Raw genomic sequence first — 26,058 nt, forward strand, 5'->3', positions numbered from 1 at the left:
ATCAGGGCCCTGAGGGGAATTCTGAGTTCACGAGCGCTATGCGCTGCCGACTGTTATATGGGCAGTATTGCGTAAGACCCGCATTGCCACATTGGTCAGGCCTTGCCTTGGCTGTGTGGCTGATGTCATATTGCCGCATCTACGGATGCTGCTAGATATGGGACGGAGGGCTTTTTCCCTTTTCTGTCCTGGACTCTCTGTGAGTCCCTCAGGTGACTGTGCACTGTAAATCCTGGGCGTTGCTTCAGGTTTATTGGTGTGTGATCCCTGCGCGCACGGCGTTTTACATTGGGTTCCCGTAGCGTCTTAGCTAAGACGCAGTACGAGAGAGCTCTCGTAAGAGAACGTACTCGGTTACTAAACGTAACCTCGGTTCTCTCTAGAAGAGCGAACGAGTACTGCGTTCTCTGCCGTGTGCACGATTCACTCTGGTTCGCTTCGGCGATGAAATAAATCAGGTGAGTCAGCCTTTTCGAGCTCCTTTTATAGGTTGGGCCACACCCATTTCGGCGGGAAGTGGCAAGAAGGGCGCGAAGCGCCCTTATTGGTCTGATGTTGCATCAGCCCGTGCTCGATAGGCTGTGCAGTTGCCGCAGAACAAGCCAATGAGCGAACGAGCCGTCTTGCCTATGGCTGTGTACTGCTGCAAATGCGCTTTACAAAAATACAAAATTAAGGATAATTTTTTGCTTCAGTATTTCGTGAAAAGAGACTTTTCCCGTAGCATCTTAGCTCAGACGCAGTACTCGTTCGCTCTTCTAGAGAGAACCGAGGTTACGTTTAGTAACCGAGTACGTTTTATCTCAAAATACCCCATAGATAATTTTTTTATAGCTTGTTGAAATTGCTACTTTTAGGGTATGAGCCAAAACATGCTATTATTTGTGTTTATCCCCTTAAAAAGAAAATGAGCTGCTGCTCCCACCTCCCTTTCCAGACGAGTGGGGAGTGGTCAGTGTTGCTAAGGTTTAAGTGATTTTACATCCGAGTTAGTTCTGGCTGCAGATAAAGTTTTAATAGTTGGTGATTTTAATATCCATGTTGATAATGAAAACGATGCATTGGGATCAGCATTTATAGACATTCTGAACTCTATTGGTGTTAGACAACACGTTTCAGGACCTACTCATTGTCGAAATCATACTCTAGATTTAATACTGTCACATGGAATTGATGTTGATGGTGTTGAAATTATTCAGCCAAGTGATGATATCTCAGATCGTTATTTAGTTCTTTGCAAAATTCATATAGCCAAAATTGTAAATTCTACTTCTTGTTACAAGTATGGAAGAACCATCACTTCTAACACAAAAGACTGCTTTTTAAGTTATCTTCCTGATGTATCCAAATTCCTTAGCATATCCAAAACCTCAGAACAACTTGATGATGTAACAGAAACTATGGACTCTCTCTTTTCTAGCACTTTAAATAAAGTTGCTCCTTTACGCTTAAGGAAGGTTAAGGAAAACAGTTTGACACCATGGTATAATGAGCATACTCGCACCCTAAAGAGAGCAGCCCGAAAAATGGAGCGCAGCTGGAGGAAAACAAAACTAGAGGTATTTCGTATTGCTTGGCGGGAAAGTAACATATCCTACAGAAAAGCATTAAAAACTGCTAGATCCGATTACTTTTCTTCTCTTTTAGAAGAAAACAAACATAACCCCAGGTATTTATTCAATACAGTGGCTAAATTAACGAAAAATAAAGCCTCAACAAGTGTTGACATTTCCCAACACCACAGCAGTAATGACTTTATGAAATACTTTACTTCTAAAATCGATACTATTAGAGATAAAATTGCAACCATTCAGCCGTCAGCTACAGTATCACATCAGACAGTGCACTATAGACCCCCTGAGGAACAGTTCCACTCATTCTCTACCATAGGAGAGAAAGAATTGTATAAACTTGTTAAATCATCTAAACCAACAACATGTATGTTAGACCCTATACCATCTAAGCTCCTAAAAGAGGTGCTTCCAGAAGTCATAGATCCTCTTCTGACTATTATTAATTCCACATTGTCATTAGGACATGTCCCCAAAACCTTCAAACTGGCTGTTATTAAGCCTCTCATCAAAAAACCACAACTTGACCCCAAAGAAATAGTTAATTATAGACCAATCTCGAATCTCCCTTTTCTGTCCAAGATACTAGAAAAGGTGGTATCCACACAATTATATTCCTTCTTAGAGAAAAATGGAAACGGAAAATGGATTACGGAAACACCAGTAACGTTTGTTTATGTTGTTGCCGTTGAAACCGTCTATAATACACCCGGCGCAATGCAACGCAAGGCTCAGCGCAAGTGTGTTTGCTAGTTTCAGTCCGGCGCCGTTCACATTTTCCCGTCCAGCGCCACGTCGTTTAATTAGCAAATGCATTTGCGCTCATTCTTGCGCCCATGGGCGTGCTGGTCTAAAAAAGAGGTGTGTTCAGGTGTATTGTTGGTGCAATGCTATTTTAAGGAGCTGAAGATAGACAGTGCCATATACCAACTCAAACCTGGTCTAAAGTCTGGCACAATGTTTTTTCTTTGTTATTTAAAGAGCGTACACGCTATTTATTAAACACAGGGACGCACAGCAGCACACAAACATGCCAAATATTAAAAACTAAAGGATTGCATAAGATTTTTTTTGTAGGCTAAATAAATAAATAAATATATATATATATAAATATAAATATATATACATATATACATATATACATATATATATATATATATACATATATACATATATACATATATATATATATATATATATATATATAATATATATATATATATATATATATATATATATATATATATATATATATATATATATATATATATATATATATATATATATATATACACATATAAAATGCCTACATGTCATAATGGATAGTCATCGCATGTATCAGAATTAGGCTATTTGCCCGCACACGAACAGTTACGTTTCATCTCGGAGACCCGTTCTGTCTTTGCGCTTGCCAAATTCCGCCGTGTAAATAGCAAATCCGTCATGGAACGAGCGCAACTGGCTCTTAAAGGGAATGGAAGATGAGACTCTGATTGGTTTATTGCATCTTACGCCCAAAAAGCACCTATTACTCATTAAGAGAATAGGGACAACCCGTTTAGACCATGCGGACCAAGTGGATTTGGACACGCCCTGAGTGCACCTGCGCCATGCGATTTACACTTTGCGTTCAGATCGTTAAAATAGGGCCCCTAAAGTCTAATCTCACTGTAATCAGCACAAACTGTGCTATAATAATATGTGAGAAGCATGTATGTACATGATTGTGTTTTTGAAAAAACAATGTTTATGCGTGGTTAGTGAAAAACAAAAAAATTGTAAATCACTTGAATAAGGCCATAAAAAAAAGAAAATCTTCTTGTTTACTCACTCACAGAATTTTCTAAGACACTTTCTTTTTCGCATAGACCCTTTCTACACTTTTTGTGTAGAAAGGGTCTATGCGAGAGGGCGTGAACTATCGTGCATTATGTTGTGATTTACACCTGAGAAGACAAAGGCCTGCATAATAAGCTGCATAATGAGCCTTTCAGTCAGGTTCGTGACAAACAAAGTTACAAGAAAGAATGTGAGGACAAAATAAATGTATATATTTTTATGTTTGTAGTTAATTTAGAATATATTTAATTATCCCACAAAATAATTTAATATTCACTTGTGAGTCCAGATAAATAGTTTATTAGGAACAATCAAAGCTGACTTTAAATGCTGAATTATTTGCATTATTGCTCCAGTCACAAAACCTTTATTGTTAGTAGTATCATCATCATCATTATTATTATTATTATTATTACTAATGTGGAAAAGAGCTGAGAATATTTTTTCAGGGTTTTTTTTATTAAATGGAAAGAACAGCATTGTTTGTTACAATTGTTACAGTTATATTTATTTGTTACATTTGTATTATTTACATCAAGCTTTTGTATGGTATAGTGTAAATTGTTATTAAAACTTCATAATGTTTCACTTGATTATACATTTAATCAGGAATAATAGTTTGGGAAAAGTCTAACTAGTAAAATGTTTACACATTATGTGAAACCTAATAAAAGTATATAAATAAATAAAAAGAGACTTACTCATGTTTATGATATCTGCTGAATAAAGCGGTTAATTCTTATTCTGAGGAAATCTCAAATCCTGAGGTTATCCTCATCACATCTTCTTGGGTGAATTATGTCTTATTACTCTCATTGCGACGCAAACAGTAAAATAAAAAAAACAGTCTCGCTGCTTTGTTTTCTGTATGGGCGTATTCAAGCCGCGCATGAAACATTATAATCTCAATAGCCGTTTCAGCGCGTGGTTGCATTAGATATAATGAAGGGAGACGTGAAAGATTGGACATCGCGTTTTCATATGGATTACTTTATCACAGAATATTTGTTTTCAGTAGCACTTGTTTAGTTTAAAAGTATGTAGACATGTCAAGCTTTCTATAGATATATCACTCATGTCTCTTTGTTGAGTATTCACTGAGTCACAGTTCATTTAATAAGTTTTGTTGTTATTAAGTCTGTATACAAATAAAAGTAGACCCTTTACAGATTCGATTGATGTATTGCTCTTATCTGTACCATCAAAAAAAAGTGTAATTTAAGTTATTTTCGGGGTTATCAGGAGAAAATGCCTCATCACGCCTCATCAGGCTATTTGGTGCTGACATTGAATCTCCAGCAGCTACAGCAAGAGAAAAATAATGGCGGACTGCAGCTTCTCACTCAAGGCTGTGTATATACTCATAGGGCAGAAAGCATCACAAATGTGGAACTTTCACATACTATGTCGTCATAGTACTGCTAGTGTGGAGAGACTGTTGACAATGAGTGGGTGGATTTTTACCATTATAGGCTGGTTGTTTTCACACACTGCGGCCACACAACTGTGTTCAAACACCTTAACATCTATGGCTCCTTTAAGTCAGTTCATTGATGATTCATTGATGTCATCATCCAATTCAGCTCTCTTCCAATAGTGTCTGTGCAATCAGTCAAGCATCCTTAACTAAGCAAAGCCTAAGGCAACAGTGGCATGGAACCAAAACTCCATCACTGACAGAAATGGAGAAAAAACTTTGGGAGAAACCAGGCTCAGTGTGAAGGGATGTGTTAATGATGTGAGTAAGTGCAGGTACAAATGAAGTAGAAATGGCTTGAAGGATAGTTTGTGGTGTGGAGAATTGTGCGCTGATGGTTGTAATTTTATTAATGAAGAATGTGGCAACATCGTAAGCTTTTAGAGTTGATGAAGGAGGAGGAGAACAAATGAGGGGAAAAAAATTGTAAAGATCAAGAAAGAGTTAGACAAATTGGTAGTTTTGTTGTGGTGGTATCCCTTTTATCAGTGGAGACATTAGCAGAAAAGGAAAAGAGGAGTAATCGATACACAATAAGGTCAGTAGGATTTTTGATTTAAACCCCACCCTTTCTGCAACCCTGAGTTTAGAATGATGCTTGCAGAGAACATCAGATAGCCAAGGGGCAGAGTATACGGTGGCCTGGAAGAGAGTGGGCAGACAGTGTCTAAACAAGATGTCAGAGTGGAGCAGGGAGTGTCAGTAGCACTGTTGGCATCTAGTGATGAGAACTGTTTAGGAAGAGGAAGCAAAGATGAAACCATAGCAGATAGCAAAGAGGGTGAAAGTGAGGGTAGGTTATGTAGAAAGGTGACATGTGGAAGAGTATATGCTGTGTCAGGGACCACGCTGAAGTTAAGAGTGAGGAAGAAGTGATCCAAGGTGTGCAGTGGAATAACCAGCACATGATCAGTGGAGCAGTGGTGTGTAAATAAGGTCAAATTGAATACCTGATTTGTGAGTAGAAGCACTTAACACTTGCTTGAATTCAAAAGAGTGTTGAAGTATTTTGTTCAAATTTGGAATAGATTAAATACAGAAAGTGAGCAGATTGCTCCCTTTAATATAATCACTACAACTGCTGTCAATCAGTGGCACCGCAATTGGCTTCAGTGCTCAGTGCTGCAAATCGTGCTTTAATTAAAAGCCATTAATGGTCTTCATATAGAGCATGAACACAAGCACGGGACCATTTGAAAGCAGTTGTCTGTCACAAGTGTGGATTAAGTCGAAATAGACTTGTCTATTGGACCCACCCGTGACTGTCACCCTTCCGACTCGCACCAGCACTGCACCCAACAAATAAATTATTCCATCCATTACATCAGATATTATCAGTTTACCCATCGGGTAGCTGCTCACATGCAGGACTCTAGCCTGAGGTTTATCTAGGTGGACGTTGAAGTCTTCAAGCATAATCAGAAGAGTACCATCCTCAGGCATGGTTGAGAGCATCACACCCTACTCCTCCATGAGTTTACCTAGCGGTCCTGGGGGTCGATGAACAACTACAAAATGGATTTTAAGAGGGTGGGTGATAGTAACTGAATGTGATTCAAAGGAGCTGATGATACCCAGATATGGTAAAGGATTACATTTCCAATCGTTAGAAATAAGCAGACAGAACCTCCACCTCTTCCAGTCAAATCAGGGTGTGGGAAACAGGTCTCTGTAAGGGCCATGAGGTTGAGCCTTGAATGATTAGTACTAGATGTAATGAAGTCTGCTTTGTTTACAACATAATACTGCCTACAGTGTGTAACGTGTGATTTGCGAGTGTTAGTAATAGTAAGGATATGGAAACAGTAAATATCGGTCATAAAAACTGGAAGAGAAGTGAAACAAGTTGCAGGAAAGAGGATGAATAAAACGTGATACTTATGTCCCTTGTCGGCGGGCTGCTTGGTGGAGTCGCTGGTCTTTACACGAGGGCTGCCGTGGTATGGCCTTTTTATATTTCTCTGACAAACTGTAATTGAACTCTGCTGAACATTCTTTACTGTTTAACACAACAAAGGTCCAAGCAAGCACACAAAAATGACAAGGTAAATGATACAACATGATACCAAATGCAACTTCAGCATGACTCAATACAGTAAACAAAACAAGCATTTTCTAGCTATGACAACTGCTAAAAACGAATGAGTCAATAAATACACGTACATGCTGCTTTCAACTTCTGCTGGTTCACTGTTCAAGTCTTTTTGCAGGAACACGCTTTACTGTTTAACACAACAAAGGGCCAGCACGTCTCAACAAAGAGATTTGTACCTTGAACAGACAACAGATAATTTAGAAGTGTCCTTCATATGTGCTAATCGATGTGTATCAAGTTTGATGCTTTTTAGGCACTGCTAGAATTGCCTCAATACCATCGAGTATCCAAAAATGTCTCGTCATTCAGTACCAAATTTCAAAGATACCTAAGGGGGTCATCAAGGAAAAACACTAGGTGTATTTGACTCGACGCAGCACTGGGCAAATCGATCCGTGTTTGACATCAAAGTACCACAAGAACGATTCGAAAGCTTACAGAGCATTCTGCTCTCTATAGTTCTCACTGTACTTTGATGACATACACTGATCGGTCTGCATAGCCCCACATCAAGTCGAACATACCTACTAGTTTACGCCAACACCCAGAGATGTGGCTCACATGTGAGGCTGTAATGTGTAAGTGTCCGACCCCCATAGATGTTAAGGCTACGTTTACACTAGTGTTTTTGTTTTTAAAACGGCAGTTTAAAATGTGTTGGGGGGGGGGGGGTACCATGATACATATCCTGGGTAGTGTATGTTTTTATTTATTTTATATCAACTTATATATTTGTTGGTAGTGAAAACTTACCTAGCTTTAACTACCTAAGTCAGTCAACTTGCAAAGTAGCACAATGCTTTGCAATTGCATAGACTATGGCAGTATAGAACATTTAACATACAGATAACCCATACTTAATATAAATATGAATTACATAATCTGAAATGTAGCCACATGAGATACTTGAAAAATATTTGATGAAATACTTTAATACTAAGATGCATGAGATAGCACTTGACTCACATACTGTGATGTGTCCACTGGTGCCACATCCACAGCATTAGTGAAGTTATTCATAAGCACAGCATCAAATTCCTGCAGCCTGGCACTAGTATGTACCACGTGATCCTTCACAAAGATGCTGACAGCACGCAGCATGAAGGAAACAAACAGGTGCATGTGAATGTAGTTCCTGGTGCAGTGGAGACGCCTGTAGACACACAGAAATACATTTGAGGCTTGTTAGGCAGAAAATGGAAAAGATGTTGACCTCAGAAATAATATGCATTCTGGGAAATTAAAACAAAGAAGGTTTACTAAGTAATGTGCTTAGGTTGTTTCTACACAATGCTAAAATTCTTCTACTGTTTATTAAAGACAAGATTTATATACATTATTTGTACTTCGTATTCACTACTAACTGGATACCACTTAATGTTATGATGTACTGTATTTTTATTTAGTCCACCCATCCCATTTGAATCTGTTGTCTATATTGTGTATCATTTTCACAGGGGACACTTACAGAATAAATGCAATATTAATACACTCAGTGATCATCTGTTCACAAAAATTTCCGAAAGTCTGATGTGGCATTTTATAAAGGTACCCTTTATTTAAGGTACCCTTAATTTAGTACCCTTTTAACATTACTTTAGTAAATGAAGTATTACAGCTTTCATATATCTCTGGGTATTTCTAGTCATAAGTGTCAGAAAGAGCACTACATATTGAGAGCAGGCAAGACTCCTGTTCTTCAACATAACAAAAACTGCCACTTTCAAAATTTTGACTCAGGAAAAAAAAATGCATTGATAGGTGTATTTCGTCAACACTTGTTGTGTTCAATCCACTCCATCAGACACTTCAAAGTACATAAAAATACTCCTGTACACAGCAGCTTGGATGTGATTGCTTTGTCATAATTTATTTAGCTGAAATGTTTTTTTTTTGCTTTGATACATCTCACATACAAAAGTTTAAACAACTTTCCCACCTCATCCAGTTGACATTTTTCACAAGGAGGCTTTTTTTTTTATTATTATTAAATGGAAATTAATGTCCCAGGCACATTTTCTTTGGTAAAATAAACATTACTTACACTGTAATTAATGTAATTAATAGGCTTTTCTATTTATTAAAACCAACTATACATCTCATCAGTTTTTAGTTTTTTAGCATTTTACATTTATTCCAAAATAACTCATGGTAGTACTAGTAACAATTTAAAGAATATATTTTATTTAAACATTTATTTTAAAGTTGAAAGACTGGAAATCGAAACATAAAATCATGGACATGAATAATAATCTACAGAACGTATAAATACATGTCAGCATGCATATAAACAATGAAACTAAAACAAAAGAAAGAGTAAAAACTGTATTTCCCAGACTGCACTCGTCTTTCTCTCTAAAGTGCTATATGACCCTGCATGTAGCTGTCAGTAAGTAATGTTCAGAATTGTTTTGCAATGTTAAATTGCTCCCCGCAGCTCACCTGCAGTGCAATTAATATTGACATTTTTTACCATAAGTTTTTAAATGCACACATTTAAAAAACTGAGCCACTTTTTATTTTTCAATTTATTAATTTTTTTTTTCAGTGGTCTATCTTCAACAGAAATTGAGAAAATGTGAGAAGGCATTTTCTTTACTGTGTGAATAGTTTTATTTCGCCGCAGCTAACGGCACATTCCCCTAAACTGAAGACACGTTCATTGTGCTGCTAATGAAGCTGCTTTGTACTCCATGTACAAAGAGAGAAAATAATATTAGACTTAACCACGAAAACTATTTAAAGCATAAGTTAAACTTTTTTTTTTTTTGCAGTTTATGAGATGAAGTGCATCAAACACATACATACACACTTATGTGTCAGTTACTCACCTGAAGTATCCAATAATAAAGATGGCCACTAGAAGAGAGCTGAAGGAAACTGCATAGCCTACTGTGTACATGATGTGCAGCCGTTCAAAAAAGACCTGCTGTGGGGACAAAGAGGTAGTGGCATCAAGCCACCTAGAAAGTGATCTCAGTCCATTAAAGACGAATGACTGTAATGAAGCTTACTCTCTTTTTGTTGGGTTCTGGGGATTTGATGCATTCAGTGTAGTTGACCCAGGTCTTGTTTGAGCTCTCTGCAAGCACCCAGGATCCATTAGAGTCACACCTCCTGTAGGCGTTTCCTGGAAGATTGACAAAGACTTACCAAACACAGCCAGTATGGAACAGTACACATTATGCAGCAAATGCAAAACTGTAGTAAATGTTAGTTTATGTTACATTTGTAATCTTTTTTTCTATGTTAATCAATCAAATAATGAGTCAAGAATGATTAAATATTACAAAAAAATATTTTTTTATTGCACTGAAAATTAAAGTAAAAATCAAGAAAGTTGCACTGTGGGTATTCCACATATCCAGATAATTTACAAATGCACATAATATACAAACTGCACACTTATTCACTAATAATAGACGGCTTTGAGGTTAGACGAGGTACTGAATTTAACACAGATGAAAATGAAGCTTTGAAGAGGCAGACTTAGAGTATTTACCATGGCACACACTTTAATTTTCATTACTTTCAAAACTGCTTTATGGAGTTTTTGTCTTTTTTTTTTTTTTTTTTTTTTTTAAGAAAAAAAGATAGAACAATTGGTATCTCTCACAGCCTTGTTCATTGTGGTCAAAAATTAAACATGGTGCTAGCTACACAGACTAAGGTAAAGAGGCCCTAAGAGGCCATGGATTATTATTTTTCTTTTCTTGTTTTCTCGTTGTCAAGACTTCCATTTCTCATGATCTTGACATAACAAAAGCTCTCATGATGTCTGACTCATTATCTGACAGCAGTACTGTAGACTAAATAAAATAATAAAATATATAAACATCATTAAGTTAATTATATTTCTGAGTAAATAAAGCAGTACTGATGTCATCAAATCACGAGTCTGTTTTGAATCGAACCTGTCTTTCATGTAATGGTCAGACAGACTAATAAAACCACAAACAAGTTATGTAATATACAAATTTTATTTCAAACAGATGAGGAAAATAAAGTAGGTTGAATTCAAGGAGCTCTGAAGGGTTTTGGAATAGTTATCTGCTGCATCCATCTGAAGACCATTTTTAAAAGGTTAATTACACAAATATAATTTTTAGCATACTGTCTCTAAAAAAAATCAGCACTGATCAATTTGACTATTAATTTATTATTAAGCAAAGCAAATGTTTGGCTCTCTAAAGCTGCACTCTCAGCTACTTCCCAAGCAATGCCAGATTACAGACTTCTCATTTGCGTAGGCCTAAATGTGGTTTTGTTGTAGTTCATACATTTTTTAAGTTCAAATTAACAAATATTCTACTGGAGCTAACAATGATGCATGATGAAACACGGAGAGAGAACAAATTCTTCAAACCTGCATGGTTGAAGTCATAGATATATCTGGGACAGGGGGTCTTGGTCAGAGTTCCAGGGAAGCCTTGCAGCCAACATATCAGACCATCCCACTCTGGGACACACACACCAACTGAGAGCAAAACAGTTTTAGGGCAGAGATGTCAATTCACCATTGGAAAAGTTCAGATACGACACATGAAATCACCCAGTCTTGTAGCATAACATGATACTGTCACGGCAGGGATCCAATGAGGCACGGAGATAGAACCAATTGCGAGTAAGTCTTTTATTAAGGGCAATCCAAAAGGGTAAACAGTCCAGGCAGAGGTCGATACCAAACAAAACCAAACCAAACATAAACAAACAAGGACACAAGGCAAGAGCACGACAAGATGACGGACATGAATTAACAACGACTCCGTGACACATACTAAGACAGACCGGGTTATATACACAAAAGGATAATGGGGAAACAGGAGACAGGTGGGGAACAATCAATTAACTAAACAAGGAGGAAGGTGACCAAATAAGGAGACAGGAAGTGATAATATGATAAACACCGTGGGAACTGAGGACACCTAGTGGAACCCCAGGGAACACAACCCAGACACTGTGACAGTACCCCCCTTCTACGGAGCGGCTCCCAGACGCTCCAAGACAGACACAAAACAGAGACCAGGAGGGAGGCGGACAGGTGGAGGCTCAGGGGGAGGGACGGAGGGCCAGAAAAGAAAAACATGGGGAACAGGCACCAGAATGTAAACACAACACAGAAAGACCAGGAGGGAGGAGGACAGGAGGAGGTTCAGGGGGAGGGATGGAGGGCCAGACTAACAGAAAGGAACAGGGACAGACATTAACACAAAAACCAAAGGAAAAAACAACATGAAGCCTCCCAGGGCGGAGCAGAAGACCACCACACCCTTGTGGTCAAGGCCAGAGCCCTCCAGGGCGGAGCGGAAGACCACCACAACCGTGTAGTCAGGGCAAGCGCCCCCCCAGGGCGGAGCGGAAGACCACCATGTCCGTGTGGTCAGAGCGGAAGCCCCCCAGGGCGGAGCAAAAGACCACCATGTCCGTGTGGTCAGAGCGGAAGCCCCCCAGGGCGGAGCAGAAGACCACCACAACCTTGTGGTCGAGGCCAGAGTTCCCCAGGGCGGATCAGAAGCCCACCACTTCCGTGCGGCCGGATCAACGGGAGGACGAGACTCTGGTAATTCCATGGTGTCTCTACTGGACTCCAGAAGATCGGTGCTGGCCTGACACTGCTCATGAAGATTATTGGTGACTTGCATTTGCTCATGAAGATCAGTGGTGACTTGCCTTTGTTCATGAAGATCAGAGGTGACTTGACTCAGTCCTTGAAGATCACCGGTGACTTGACTCAGCTCTGAAAGGTCAAAGGTGACTTGACTCAGCTCTGAAAGGTCAACGGTGACTAGCCCTGACTCTGGAGCATCAGCGGTGACTAGCCTTGACTCTGGAGGGTCATCTGGAACCCGACTCGACTCTGGAGGGTCATCGGTGACTGGCACCTGACTCTGGAGGGTCATCGGTGACTGGCACCTGACTCTGGAGGGTCATCGGTGACTGGCACCTGACTCTGGAGGGTCATCGGTGACTGGCACCTGACTCTGGAGGGTCATCGGTGACTGGCACCTGACTCTGGAGGGTCATCGGTGACTGGCACCTGACTCTGGAGGGTCATCGGTGACTGGCACCTGACTCTGGAGGGTCATCGGTGACTGGCACCTGACTCTGGAGGGTCATCGGTGACTGGCACCTGACTCTGGAGGGTCATCGGTGACTGGCACCTGACTCTGGAGGGTCATCGGTGACTGGCACCTGACTCTGGAGGGTCATCGGTGACTGGCACCTGACTCTGGAGGGTCATCGGTGACTGGCACCTGACTCGACTCCGGAGGGTCATCGGTGACTGGCACCTGACTCGACTCCGGAGGGTCATCGGTGACTGGCACCTGACTCGACTCCGGAGGGTCATCGGTGACTGGCACCTGACTCGACTCCGGAGGGTCATCGGTGACTGGCACCTGACTCGACTCCGGAGGGTCATCGGTGACTGGCACCTGACTCGACTCCGGAGGGTCATCGGTGACTGGCACCTGACTCGACTCCGGAGGGTCATCGGTGACTGGCACCTGACTCGACTCCGGAGGGTCATCGGTGACTGGCACCTGACTCGACTCCGGAGGGTCATCGGTGACTGGCACCTGACTCGACTCCGGAGGGTCATCGGTGACGGGCACCTGACTCGACTCCGGAGGGTCCACGGGCACCTGACTCGACTCCGGAGGGTCCACGGGCACCTGACTCGACTCCGGAGGGTCCACGGGCACCTGACTGGACTCCGGAGGGTCCACGGGCACCTGACTCGACTCCGGAGGGTCCACGGGCACCTGACTCGACTCCGGAGGGTCCACGGGCACCTGACTCGACTCCGGAGGGTCCACGGGCACCTGACTCGACTCCGGAGGGTCCACGGGCACCTGACTCGACTCTGGAGGGTCCACTGGCACCTGACTCGACTCTGGAGGGTCAGCTGAGACTCTCATCCTGTGCAGCGGCGCTGGGCAAGCAGCCATCTTGGGCCATGACTCTGGACAGGCGGCCATCTTGTACTGTTGTGCTGGGCTGGCGGCCATCTGGGGTTGTGGTGCTGGACTGGCGGCCATCTTGTACTGTGGCGCTGGACCGGTGGCCAATTTGGGCATTGGCGCTGGGTTAGCGGCCATCTTGTGCTGTGGCGCTAGGCTGACGGCCATCTTGGGCTGTGGCACTGAACCGTTGGCCAAAGTGGGCATTGGCGCTGGGCTGGCGGCCATCTTGTACTGTGGCGCTGGACTGGTGGCCAATTTGGGCATTGGCGCTGGGTTGGCAGCCATCTTGGGCTGTGGCGCTGGAACGGTGGCCAATTTGGGCATTGGCGCTGGGTTAGCGGCCATCTTGTGCTGTGGCGCTTGGCTGGTAGCCAGCCTGGGCAGTGGTGCTGGACTGGCGGCCATCTTGGGTTGTGGCGCTGGAACGGTGGCCAATTTGGGCATTGGCGCTGGGTTAGCGGCCATCTTGTGCTGTGGCGCTTGGCTGGTAGCTATCCTGGGCAGTGGTGCTGGACTGGCGGCCATCTTGGGTTGTGGCGCTTGGTTGGTAGCCATCCTGGGCAGTGGTGCTGGACTGGCGGTCATCTTGGGTTGTGGCGCTTGGCTGGTTGCCATCCTGGGCAGTGGTGCTGGGCTGATGACCACCCCGCCGGAAGAGACAGAAGTGGCTGGGGCATCCCACAGAAGCCGATGCTGCAGGTAGCGCACAAATTCCCAGAATTCCAGTGTCTCTAACTGCGCCATCTCCTCCTGAGACACTGGATCATCCAGCCCGCCATTGAAATAGTCCTTGAGGGCCGCATCATTGTAGCCCATGCCCTCGGCCAGGGACCAGAACACCTGAGCCAGGGCCCCCACTTCATTTCCCTCTTGGCGGAGGGCGATCAACCGAAGATACTTGGCTCGCCGCTCCGCCATCTTGGCTGGGGAACGGAAAGACGACATACCGCTGGTTCCTAGAATGACGGAGTCGTTCTGTCACGGCAGGGATCCAATGAGGCACGGAGATAGAACCAATTGCGAGTAAGTCTTTTATTAAGGTCAATCCAAAAGGGTAAACAGTCCAGGCAGAGGTCGATACCAAACAAAACCAAACCAAACCAAACATAAACAAACAAGGACACAAGGCAAGAGCACGACAAGATGACGGACATGAATTAACAACGACTCCGTGACACATACTAAGACAGACCGGGTTATATACACAAAAGGATAATGGGGAAACAGGAGACAGGTGGGGAACAATCAATTAACTAAACAAGGAGGAAGGTGACCAAATAAGGAGACAGGAAGTGATAATATGATAAACACCGTGGGAACTGAGGACACCTAGTGGCACCCCAGGGAACACAACCCAGACACTGTGACAGATACCACATGAAAGTCTAGCACATTTTCATTCCTTGCTGATCTATAAAGTAGATCCTGCAGCAAGATAAATAGAAAATGAGCTACAGTAAAAGCCCAGTAGGATACTGTCATACATCCTTCCTATCTCCAAATAAATCATTCGTGCTTTTCTTTGGATAAAATCTGCTCAATTAAAAAATATCAATCATAGTATCATCTGAACACCTATGGGGCATGTTTTCTATTTTGTGCATGGATACTGGATAACATCCATCTGGCATGGCCTAACACGAGTGCCCACGGGCTCACACTGTGCTTGTGCAATAAATGAATGTGTTAAATTTAATTATTAACACTGAACTTGATCAATGTACTTATCATTTTGTTCTAAAACAATTGAACGGTGTATAAATGTAACAATGACCGATGATTGATTGAAATAAAACTAAAAAGCTAAAGCTAAAGAAAAATGCTGCAATTAATGTCAGATGGTTAAAGATGTTCAATATATCAGCAGTGGTTTCAACAGAGTCCGTCCAGCAGCCACAGATTTTTGCCAACATCAGACCACAGAAGCAATGAAGCTTGAAAACAATAGATCATTAAGTGCTTTCAAACTGTTAATTCGGATTCATTCTGAGAAAGTATTGAACCGTTCTAATGCTACTTACAGTTAACATGAAACAGTAATTTGTTATCCATTTTCAAGTGAAACAGGAAACGAAAAGACAATATAGGATGGGGCTTGATTTCATGCATCAAGGAACAATGATGCAAAATCATGAAAACAACTGAAATGCAGCTGGCATCTGCTTTTGAGAAAACTTTTTGAATGGAATGTGGAGGCTGAAGGTTCAACCATAAGAACATCTTGACATGTCAACAAGCAACAAGGTTCAGATATGACACAATCTCCCGATCGGAACAAGCAGTGTTACTACAATCCTCGGTTGTTTTCAAATTAGCATATTTCCACATTTTTAGGGTTCTTACAATTTAAAAGTGCAGTCACATTAGTGAAATTTCAGCTAAATATTATGTGCAAATAAAGGTCTATTGTGCTATTGTCAGTAGTGTAGCAATGTCTAAAACACAGCTCACACAGAAGTCACTTTCAAACCAAGCAGGTTTCTGTAGGCCAATGTGTTAAATTCATGTTACCGACCCTCATTTTTTACATTCACACAAAATTTCTGATTGTGTGGATTTCTATAAAAATGACAAAAATATTTGACTGTGAAAATTTAAATGTGACCGCACATTAAGCTAACATAATTTAATGACGAGATGACAGCATACTCCTAGTTTAATGTTTAATTGTAAAATAATGTTTAGCACATCCACTAAAAATGCATTAAAAAAAAAGATAAATTTTGATATTTTAAGCAAACAAATCAGATTTTTCTCGTTATATCTTATGTGGCATAGGTGACGTCAGCTGAAAGATACCAAGTCTTTAGAAAATATACATTATACCACATGTATAAAGAGAGCATTTTGATTTTAATTTTGATTTTATGTTGACTTAAGTTGGCAAAATTTAGTTCAAATACCAAAAGAACACATGTACAATATAAAATTAGTTGCAATTCTACTAAAATTTCTCCTAGTGCAGACTCTAATGAATGTGGATTTGTTGTCACATGATAGTTTAAAACTAAATATGTTTCGCAATGTAGATAGCAGTCATTGCACCCATGTCCTCTGCACATAATTTCCTTGTACAGAACATAATTATTTTCATCTTCCTGAATTACACATAACCTATGATGTTAAAAAAAGAGAGATGGGAGTAAGCCAAATTAACATTTTTGAGTTGCCAAGTCACTACTGATAAAACATGCAGGAAGGCAATTTTACAATAAGTCATCTCCAACAGAGCTTGTGTTTTTTCCCCTTCACATATTCTTCTTAATCACCTGTGACAAGTTTATAATGAAACTAAATTAATTAATAAACTGTGCAGTGCCTAACCAAGAGTTGTGCCTAACAAAGGTCTTGAAGGAGTCTCATTAGCTGTCTATCTCAGTTTATTTCATTAAGTCTTATTCATGTGCATGAGCTGACTCATTCAAGCTTAATAGATTTTTTTTTTTTTTGCTGAGGTGATGATGGTCATAATTTTGTTGAATATTTTACTATTTCTAGGTGAACTTTAGGTGGTGCACAACAACAACATGGCTGAAGTGGATAAAATGAAAAGGCCACTTAATTAAAAGCTGTGTGAAAGAATCGTTCAGAGGAAACGGTGTCTACCTGCAGGGTCGTCTGTGGAGACCTTCTGGAGACACTGCATCTTCGCATCCAGCAGCATCTGCACCTGCTCTTCAGCTGTAATCTCACCATCTTCACCTGCCTGTCCAAAACAAAGGGCTCATTTTATTTCATGATTGTGTACTATATCTTCTGAAGTCCCATCAAGGCACATTTTGGATCAATACATAGAAACAAAAATGGTTCACAAATCAGATTTTAAGTCTCACTCAGAATGATCATAATGTGCTTTCACTGAATGGAAAAGAACAGATCTGAAATTTTCTGCAAAAAAAAAAAAAACTGTTTACGTGCTCCACAGAAAGAAAAGAAAGTCATACAGAGCAACATGAGAGTGAGAAAATAATGACAGATTTTTCAAAAACAGTCCATAAAAATAGTCTCATTTCAAAAGAAGAGTGCATTATATAAAACTGAGTGTATGTTGGTGTGATTATCAAAGGGTTAGTGGTGACTTTTCTCTCTCTCCATCTCATTTCTGGTCGCTTATTGAGTCTGTGAGGGAGTGAGAAGAGTTGAACTTCTAAATAACCTGAGGAGATGAAAAAGAAAAAAAAATTCACTCTCTGTAATGATGAAAGAAAGGTTTTCAATTAATGGAAAAAGTGTATCAGAAGGATAATAGAGCTGTCATTTCTGCTTGATACTCTGCATCAATTAAAGTCATTTTCTCAGTCATGCAAGAGTAAAGATACAGTTTTCAACTTAACATTGTGCAGGGTGGTATTTAAATGCTGCTAGAACAACAAAAATATTCATTAAGAAATATAACAAGAATTAGAGCTGAATGGAAATGCATCCATTAACGACTTTGGTTTGTATTTTCTACATTAAATAAATGTGGAATGGACCTTGGCCAGGTTTGATTTCATATTTAATTTAATAAAAGTGTGGCTGTGTGAGATGGGTAGCCGATGGGAGATGGGCAGCCTGTCCACTTGGGTTTAGTGTCATATGCCCGTAGGTCACATCAAATTTCATAAGTTCCCCCCACCATCCACACCCCCATTAGACTTTCTATAATTAGATTAGATTTTGGTTACATTCGATTTTTAGATTTTAGATTTTTGGATGGTTTATATATTATTAAGTGCTGTTTACTGCTGAAAACCAAACTCTGACATTTGTGACTTTCTAGAGTAAAGCTGGTTAACAAATCAGTTCATCTTTCACATTTCCATTAGGCCTGAATTTGCACTTTCCATTGTGTGGTTTAATTGAGAGTGCAAGACTGTTCTGAATGAATGACTGGTTAGAGGCCTTCACATCTTTATGAAGAAGCTTTCTGCATTGACTTCCAATTTACTACGACCTTCCAGTCACTAGGGAATTGATGCATACAGCTTTGTAGCACAGAAACTGAAAAAAACACATGAACTATATTTATACACTTTACAATTTTATGCCCTTTTTACACTAAGTTGTAACCACAAACAATGCCAAACATTACTGTGCAGCTGGAGATATCAACACCCCACAAGCAAAATGTATTACTCAGAGATGCCCATAAGATAACTCTTTGTCAAAATATTTATAAAAAAATTAAAATACAAAAAAAAAAAGTACACATATTTCCACATACAGTATTAGTATCTAATAAATAACTTCCTTCATATTATCCACTGCTACTTTAAAGACTGCACTGACATTATGAGTCAAATTTCCATTAAAATAATTGTGGGACATTTTTATCACATGGGCTCAGGGGGTTCAACGCGTGGGGAATTATAGGTCTATGATTATGTAACATGTAATCCTACACCCTTGAAAATAAAGGTTATAAAATTGGTTTTCTCAGCAATGCCATAAAAGAACCATTTTTGGCTCTCCAAAGTGCAGTGCAGCTTCACAAAGTTTTCAAGTGGACAGTCTGGTGGTTCTTCTGCAGTATACAATTTAATAATAGTCATGCAGCTCTCTTGACATCATCAAGCAACACTGTGAGACTGCTGACAGTGTTCCAGTCAGTTGGGCAGAGATGCTTTTGCATTTCAAATACCTAAAGAGATTCTAAACGAATCTAAACAATCAATATGTGATTAAACCCCAGAATGAAAAATATTCTGATATTGATTGGCTATAATAAAGGTCCTCCAATTTGAAATAGATAGATTATATGTCTGGAAGTGATTACATTACCGAAAACGGTAGCAATTGCACAATTGTATTACTTTAATATAAAACCCTGTCTGTACTGTGCATACATGTGATGGAAATAAACCATAACTATCATTCAAATGAAAATTTGAGAAACAGGCTTCCATCTTGTTGCTAGGACATCAAATTTATTTTTGAATCTTAGTATTTGCATGATTCTTGCTGTTCATCTCTAAAGCAATGCATCTGACATTCTCATCACAGTTGGTGTCTAGGTCAAAGAAAATCAGGGGGAAAAATCATGTTCACTGTAAAAATTTTAAATGTGCACCTTAAGGCACTAATTTTACTGGTCTGATCCTTAAGGCTTTGGTGAACTCTGCGTGATTCAGTCTTATTTAAAAGCTATTTCTATAATAAATAAATAAACATTTGTCTTGAATAAACCCATCAGTGGTTCTCCAGAGCCAAACCTCCAGAGGGGGCCAGAGGATGACTTAAAGCATTTAAATCATTATTGTAATATATTCAAAATAATTTAAGTGAAACTCTACTCTAAATTAAAATGATAAAGAAAAACAACAAAAAAACATAAAATGCAATCAATGTAAACAAGCAGATTTACAATATAAACAGCAGAAATACCTGAAATATTGTCATATTTGCTGATGATATAAAATTATGGAATATCTTGTATATTGCGATACTGTTCAAATTTAAACTTCTGAAGACAGTAATCCAGTGTCTCTCATGTCTTGGCCATTCATCACCGAATGTAATGAACATAGTGACCAATCAGAGTTGTTTAATTAATCAGTGACGCATGCACTCAATATGCTCAAAACGCCAGAGATTTTTTCAACACTCATCACTGACTGTTCGACACATTTGCGAATCTTAAGTCTGTGCATTAAAGAAGATATAGGATAAAATTTGAGCTTTTTTAGCTTTTCTTGCATTCAGTTAGGTTCCTGGATTGTCTGCCAGCTCAGAAATGCTGAAAAGAAAATACGCAGCCAGTTTGTTATGTGTTGTCTGAGTATGAAACTGTCATCGAGCAAGCTGTTTCAATTTGCAGCCGGTTTGTACATAGATAGCTAGCTTTGAATAAGACCCCCTCCAAGCCATGTATGGAGTCAAAGGCAGCAATTTATGCATCTTTTGTCAACATGCCCCACGGAAGAGAGGGCTGGGGTGAGCAGTAGTAGTAGCAGGAGCCTTGCCATACTATGCAACACTATGTAATATACAGTATAATGGTTTTTCTTTGTTCTTCATGTGTTTCTTTGTTTGTCAAAGAACTCCCTTTGAACTCCACTCTTGAGCAACAGACAGCGTCAGAAGCATCTCGCTTCAAAAAGGACTGGACTGCTGCTGAGTGGTCCAAAGTTATGTGCTCTGATGAAAGTAAATTTTGCATTTCTTTTGGAAATCATGGTCCCAGAGTCTGGAGGAAGAGAGGAGAGGCACACAATCGACATTGCTTGAGGTCCAGTGTAAAGTTTCCACAGTCAGTAATGGTTTGGGGGGCCATGTCATCTGCCGGTGTTGGTCCACTGTGTTTTCTGAGGTCCAAGGTCAACACAGCCGTATACCAGGAAGTTTTACAGCACTTCATGCTTTCTGCTGCTGACCAACTTTATGGAGATGCAGATTTCATTTTCAACAGGACTTGGCACCTGCACACAGTGCCAAAGCTACCAGTACCTGGTTTAAGGACCACGGTATGCCTGTTCTTAATTGGCCAGCAAACTCACCTGACCTTAACCCCATAGAAAATGTGGGGTATTGTGAAGAGGAAGATGCGATATGCTAGACCCAAGAATGCAGAAGAGCTGAAGGCCACTATCAGAGCAACCTGGGCTCTCATAACACCTGAGCAGTGCCACAGACTGATCGACTCCATGCCACACAGCATTGCTGCAGTAATTCAGGAAAAAGGAGCCCCAACTAAGTATTGAGTGCTGTACATGCTCATACTTTTCATGTTCATACTTTTCAGTTGGCCAAGATTTCAAAAAATCCTTTCTTTGTATTGGTCTTTAGTAATATTCTAATTTTCTGAGATACTGAATTTGGGATTTTCCTTAGTTGTCAGTTCAACATCAAAATTAAAAATAAAAATAAACATTTGAAATATTTCAGTCTGTGTGTAATGAATGAATATAATACACAAGTTTCATTTTTTGAATGGAATTAGTGAAATAAATTAACTTTTTGATGATATTCTAATTGTATGAGCAGCACCTGTATATATATATATATATATATATATATATATATATATATATATATATATATATATATATATATATATATATATATACATATATATATTGACTTTACGTTTTCTTTTGTGTTACTTTAGTAAAAACAGTATGTGGTCACTACTGTATATCTAGGTATTCTATATCTAGATCAACCAGTGTTGATTTTAAATAGTTGTTCTTGAGTGGTGGATCTTTGAGTCAAAAAGTTGTGAACCACTAATTTAGATGTAACACATTCAGATGTAACTACTTTGGATGTGCAACATTTAACACATTTTTTTAGATTACTTCACAGGATGAGCACATTTATGCATACATTCATGACTTGAATTTATTATGAATGTATTACTGCAACTTGCTGACAATGCAATAGGAGTAAATTTCAGATGTTTAAAGGTAATAATTAACAGGCATGAGACTTTCAGTATAATCAAGCCTTCCATCATAAAATATAAATCTTATGAAGCATTCAGTTTAACTGTGCTATGCAGATTACTGCACAATTGTAAGATAAACAAGCATCTTTTTTTATGTTGCAAAGAACAAACAGTAGCATATTCAGACCTTGTAGGTTTATATGACAGAGTGCATTAAACAGAAATCATTCAGCAAAACAATACAGAATTTATTTAGTTCATTAATGTATGAACAAAAGGACAAGCCATTCAAGTGTGTTTTTATGTGTCATTTCTTCCACAGCACAGGTGTGGTACATGCTCATTCAAGTGACTGCATTTACAAGTTTTCTGACTGCCAAATGAATGGCAGACCAAGAGTGAACAATGTGGCAAAAACATATAATGGAGGGAAAAAAAACATGCATGCATATTGTATGCATTCCATGCTCATTGATTTTTTTATTTTTCACATTTCTAAATGTGCAGTACCGTAAGGGTCTATTTCCACCCAATTTAAGTTGATTCAGTCATGTTGAATAATATTGTTGAATGAAATGTAGATGTTTCCACATAAGTCACATTTTAGGTTACCTGACAACACATTTTTATAGGCAGTAGCAACTCTTTATAAAGTAAAAACAGTATTATTAGTTTGGAAAGAGGATAAGAGCTGTGAAACACACCAAGCTTTCATAAAAACCTCCTCTGTTACATTGGTGTGTAAAGATAAAGTAACACTTGGTAACACTTTACAATAAGGTTCCATTAATTAATGTTAGCTGATGTATTAACTAACATGAACAAACAATGGACAACACATTTATTGCAGTATTTATTAATCTTTTTTTAATGTTAGCAAATTAATTAATGTTAACAAGCACAACTTTTGATTTTAATAATGCATTAATAAATGCTGAAATCAACATTAACTAAAACTAATAAATGCTTTATAAGTATTGTTCATTTTTAGTTCATGTTAAATAAAGAAATTAACTAATAACCCTTATTGTAAAGTGTTACCCAAACATTCACAGGCTTACATTTTTTCTGTCAAATCAAATCGTAATTTCTTCAGATCGTTTTCTTTAAAGAAATTTTTTATCATAATCATTTAGAAAAAAAAACTGAAAAGGAATTAATATAATGTAACACAAAACAAGTCTTAAATATGTATATGCACTATTAAGTTGTTTTGGTCAGTGTTTTAACGGGTTAATCTGAAGAAAAAAGAAAAAAACGTTGTCATGTCACCCCTGTAAAGACCCAGCTCTTACCTGAGCATCAACTAATGTCCAGAACAGAATCACTTTGGCGAAGTTCCACAGGAGACAATCCCTCATGATTCTGAGGTGATGCTTCTGTCGAGATAAACAAGCAGTCCTCTTCCTTTAAGATTTTGTGTATCTCCTCACACCCCCCAGCGACCATGATCTACTCTTGCCATCACTGAAAAACATCGTTTAATCTCCCCGAAATATGTTCTTCAATGTCTGATAAAAAGCACAGGATCTCAAGGCGTCGACGTCCTACTAAGTTCAGCGCGCTCACATCGCATTCAGCAGCTGAAAAGTTTGCAGGTGTTGCCTACTCCACGAAGAAACCTCTTCGGTCAGTTTTGCTGACTGACTCACCGTGAGTGAGATGAAGCGCTTGAATAAGAGACGCTCCTCTCGTCTCAAAGAGCGGATCGATCTTAAAATATAGTATTTGATTTATCGCGAGGACCGGTCATTCTCACATCAATAATATCGAAACTAATTGTTTTAACTAGTGCTTTCTTTTTTAATTTTTTATCTGAAAAATGAATCAGAATCAAAGAGTTGTGTAGTTTAGTTAGGAACTAGTTCTTCTTCCGCTCATCTCTCAATACAGACAGAAACACGGAGGCAGTAAAAAGGAGCGCTCACTCGTGATGTCTTCAAAGAGCTGAGAGAGAAATGCCGAGATAATGACAGGAAAAATAACTTTCTTCAACTTTCTGTAAGTTGATTCAAGATAAATGATTCATTGTGTTATGCAATGGATATCAATAAATGAAAGATCTGATCTGATCATTTGCAATTTAATTCTACTAATTATGGATTTCAAATCTCTCAATAATCTTAACAGAGAGTTCAGTCAAAAGTTAACAATTTGTAATTCCAAACCTCTTTGTAAAAAAAATAAATAAAGAAAATCTGAAGGGTCCGTCTCTTTATTCTCCTTGAGCAGGGATGGATTATGACACAGCGGTGCCCTGGGCACGGACTGATTGAAGCCCCGCCTCATCTTTTGTCCCTTTTTTATTCATAATGTTCCCAAACTTAATTATATCATAAAACATCACAATTCTTAAATATAAGTAAATACATTTTGCACCTTTATAGATCATGATAGTTTATGGGCTATGGGAAACGTAGCCTAATATTAGCTAGTGTAATCTATTAACTAGCCTATGCATAAAACCGTCTTTTAACTTTAATTAGATATGGGTGTCATGTCATAAAATATTTTTTACTGACTTTTTATTTAATGTAAATTTAATAATAATAAATAATTATAACAGTTTGTACATAAAGAGAGCAAATAATATTTGCATTTTCAAAAATATATATAACTTCAGGCTGGACATAGTTCAAGCACTTTCAACATCGCCCATTATAATCATTGAAGCTGTTTACACACATCGTACACACATCTGCACTTTGTTTATGATGAGATAATTCTCTGGAGAGCAGCATTCAGTCAGCGAGCGCGCACACAGAACAAAACACGGGCTTTTCATCGATGACTCATCTGAACTGAACGTACTGAACGGTCTAATCTTATCAAATATACATATATATATTTGATATATAATTTCACTATATATATATATATATATATATATATATATATATATATATATATATATATATATATATATATATATATATATATATATATATATATATATATTATTCAGCCATTTTTGGTCTTTTGGAAGCTGCATTCAAAATATACTTTGCTTAAAACCTGAGGGGGCACGGTTGAAATCGCGCTCCTGGAGAAGCATTATTTCGGCTGGGTCCCCCTCTGGTCTAGTGCCCTGGCACGTGCCCGGTAGGCCCGTGCGTTAATTCGTCCCTGACCTTGAGACTCTTCTTGAGACTAAACTTCTAAGCCACTGCTGGCTTTGCATGACATGTGTAGTTAAAATTGTTAAAAATATGTTTTGGTAGCCAATTGTTCAAACCACAGGGAGGTTCAGCTAAATGACTAACTTATAAGAAATCACCAAACTTACATTAAGTAAGCAATAAGATTAAGTTGTGTTGTGGACCTGTCCATGGTGCTGAAAAACCAACTAGTGCATTTCCCAATTGACCGCTTATTTTGCCACATCTTTTATTAATTTCACTATACTGTAATTCCACATTTCAATAAAATGAATGTAAAATAGTATTTTCTCATAAAAGAAATTAAATCAATCTAGAAAAGAAAGCCTGTGTAGTAAAACATATGGTTAACCATTATAAAAAGGAATCCTGTGGAGCAAAATGCCAACACATTCTCTCTCGCAGCACACAAGATATTCAGAGCAGCCTTGAGGATTCAGCATAACTCTTATCAGTTAGATTCAATCTCTTTGAAGAGGAAGTGACAGGCCACCGCTTAACCATTTCAGAGACTCAGCTCACACATTCAGTTTTCCCTGAGCTGCTAAAGATGTATTTGACTTAATCCAAAAGTGGCTAAAAATA

At 39.0% G+C, this 26,058-nt stretch overlaps 1 protein-coding gene across 1 annotated transcript in view; it reads right to left on the reverse strand.

Annotated features, from left to right (window-relative positions):
- LOC132152457 (parathyroid hormone 2 receptor-like) overlaps positions 1-23,949 on the reverse strand; it is a 59,905-nt gene extending 35,956 nt beyond the window's left edge. The window contains exons 1-6 of the mRNA XM_059561214.1: positions 23,611-23,949; positions 17,554-17,653; positions 11,349-11,459; positions 9,997-10,112; positions 9,814-9,911; positions 7,949-8,135 (exon numbers count right to left, since the gene is read on the reverse strand). Of these exons, the coding sequence (XP_059417197.1) occupies positions 7,949-8,135; positions 9,814-9,911; positions 9,997-10,112; positions 11,349-11,459; positions 17,554-17,653; positions 23,611-23,676 (678 nt within the window). The 5' untranslated portion in view covers positions 23,677-23,949. The remainder of the gene's footprint in view (positions 1-7,948; positions 8,136-9,813; positions 9,912-9,996; positions 10,113-11,348; positions 11,460-17,553; positions 17,654-23,610) is intronic.
- Between the last annotated feature and the right edge of the window lie 2,109 nt (positions 23,950-26,058).

Source organism: Carassius carassius, chromosome 11 (assembly GCF_963082965.1).
Source record: "Carassius carassius chromosome 11, fCarCar2.1, whole genome shotgun sequence".
In the NCBI taxonomy this organism is placed as follows: Eukaryota; Metazoa; Chordata; class Actinopteri; order Cypriniformes; family Cyprinidae; genus Carassius; species Carassius carassius.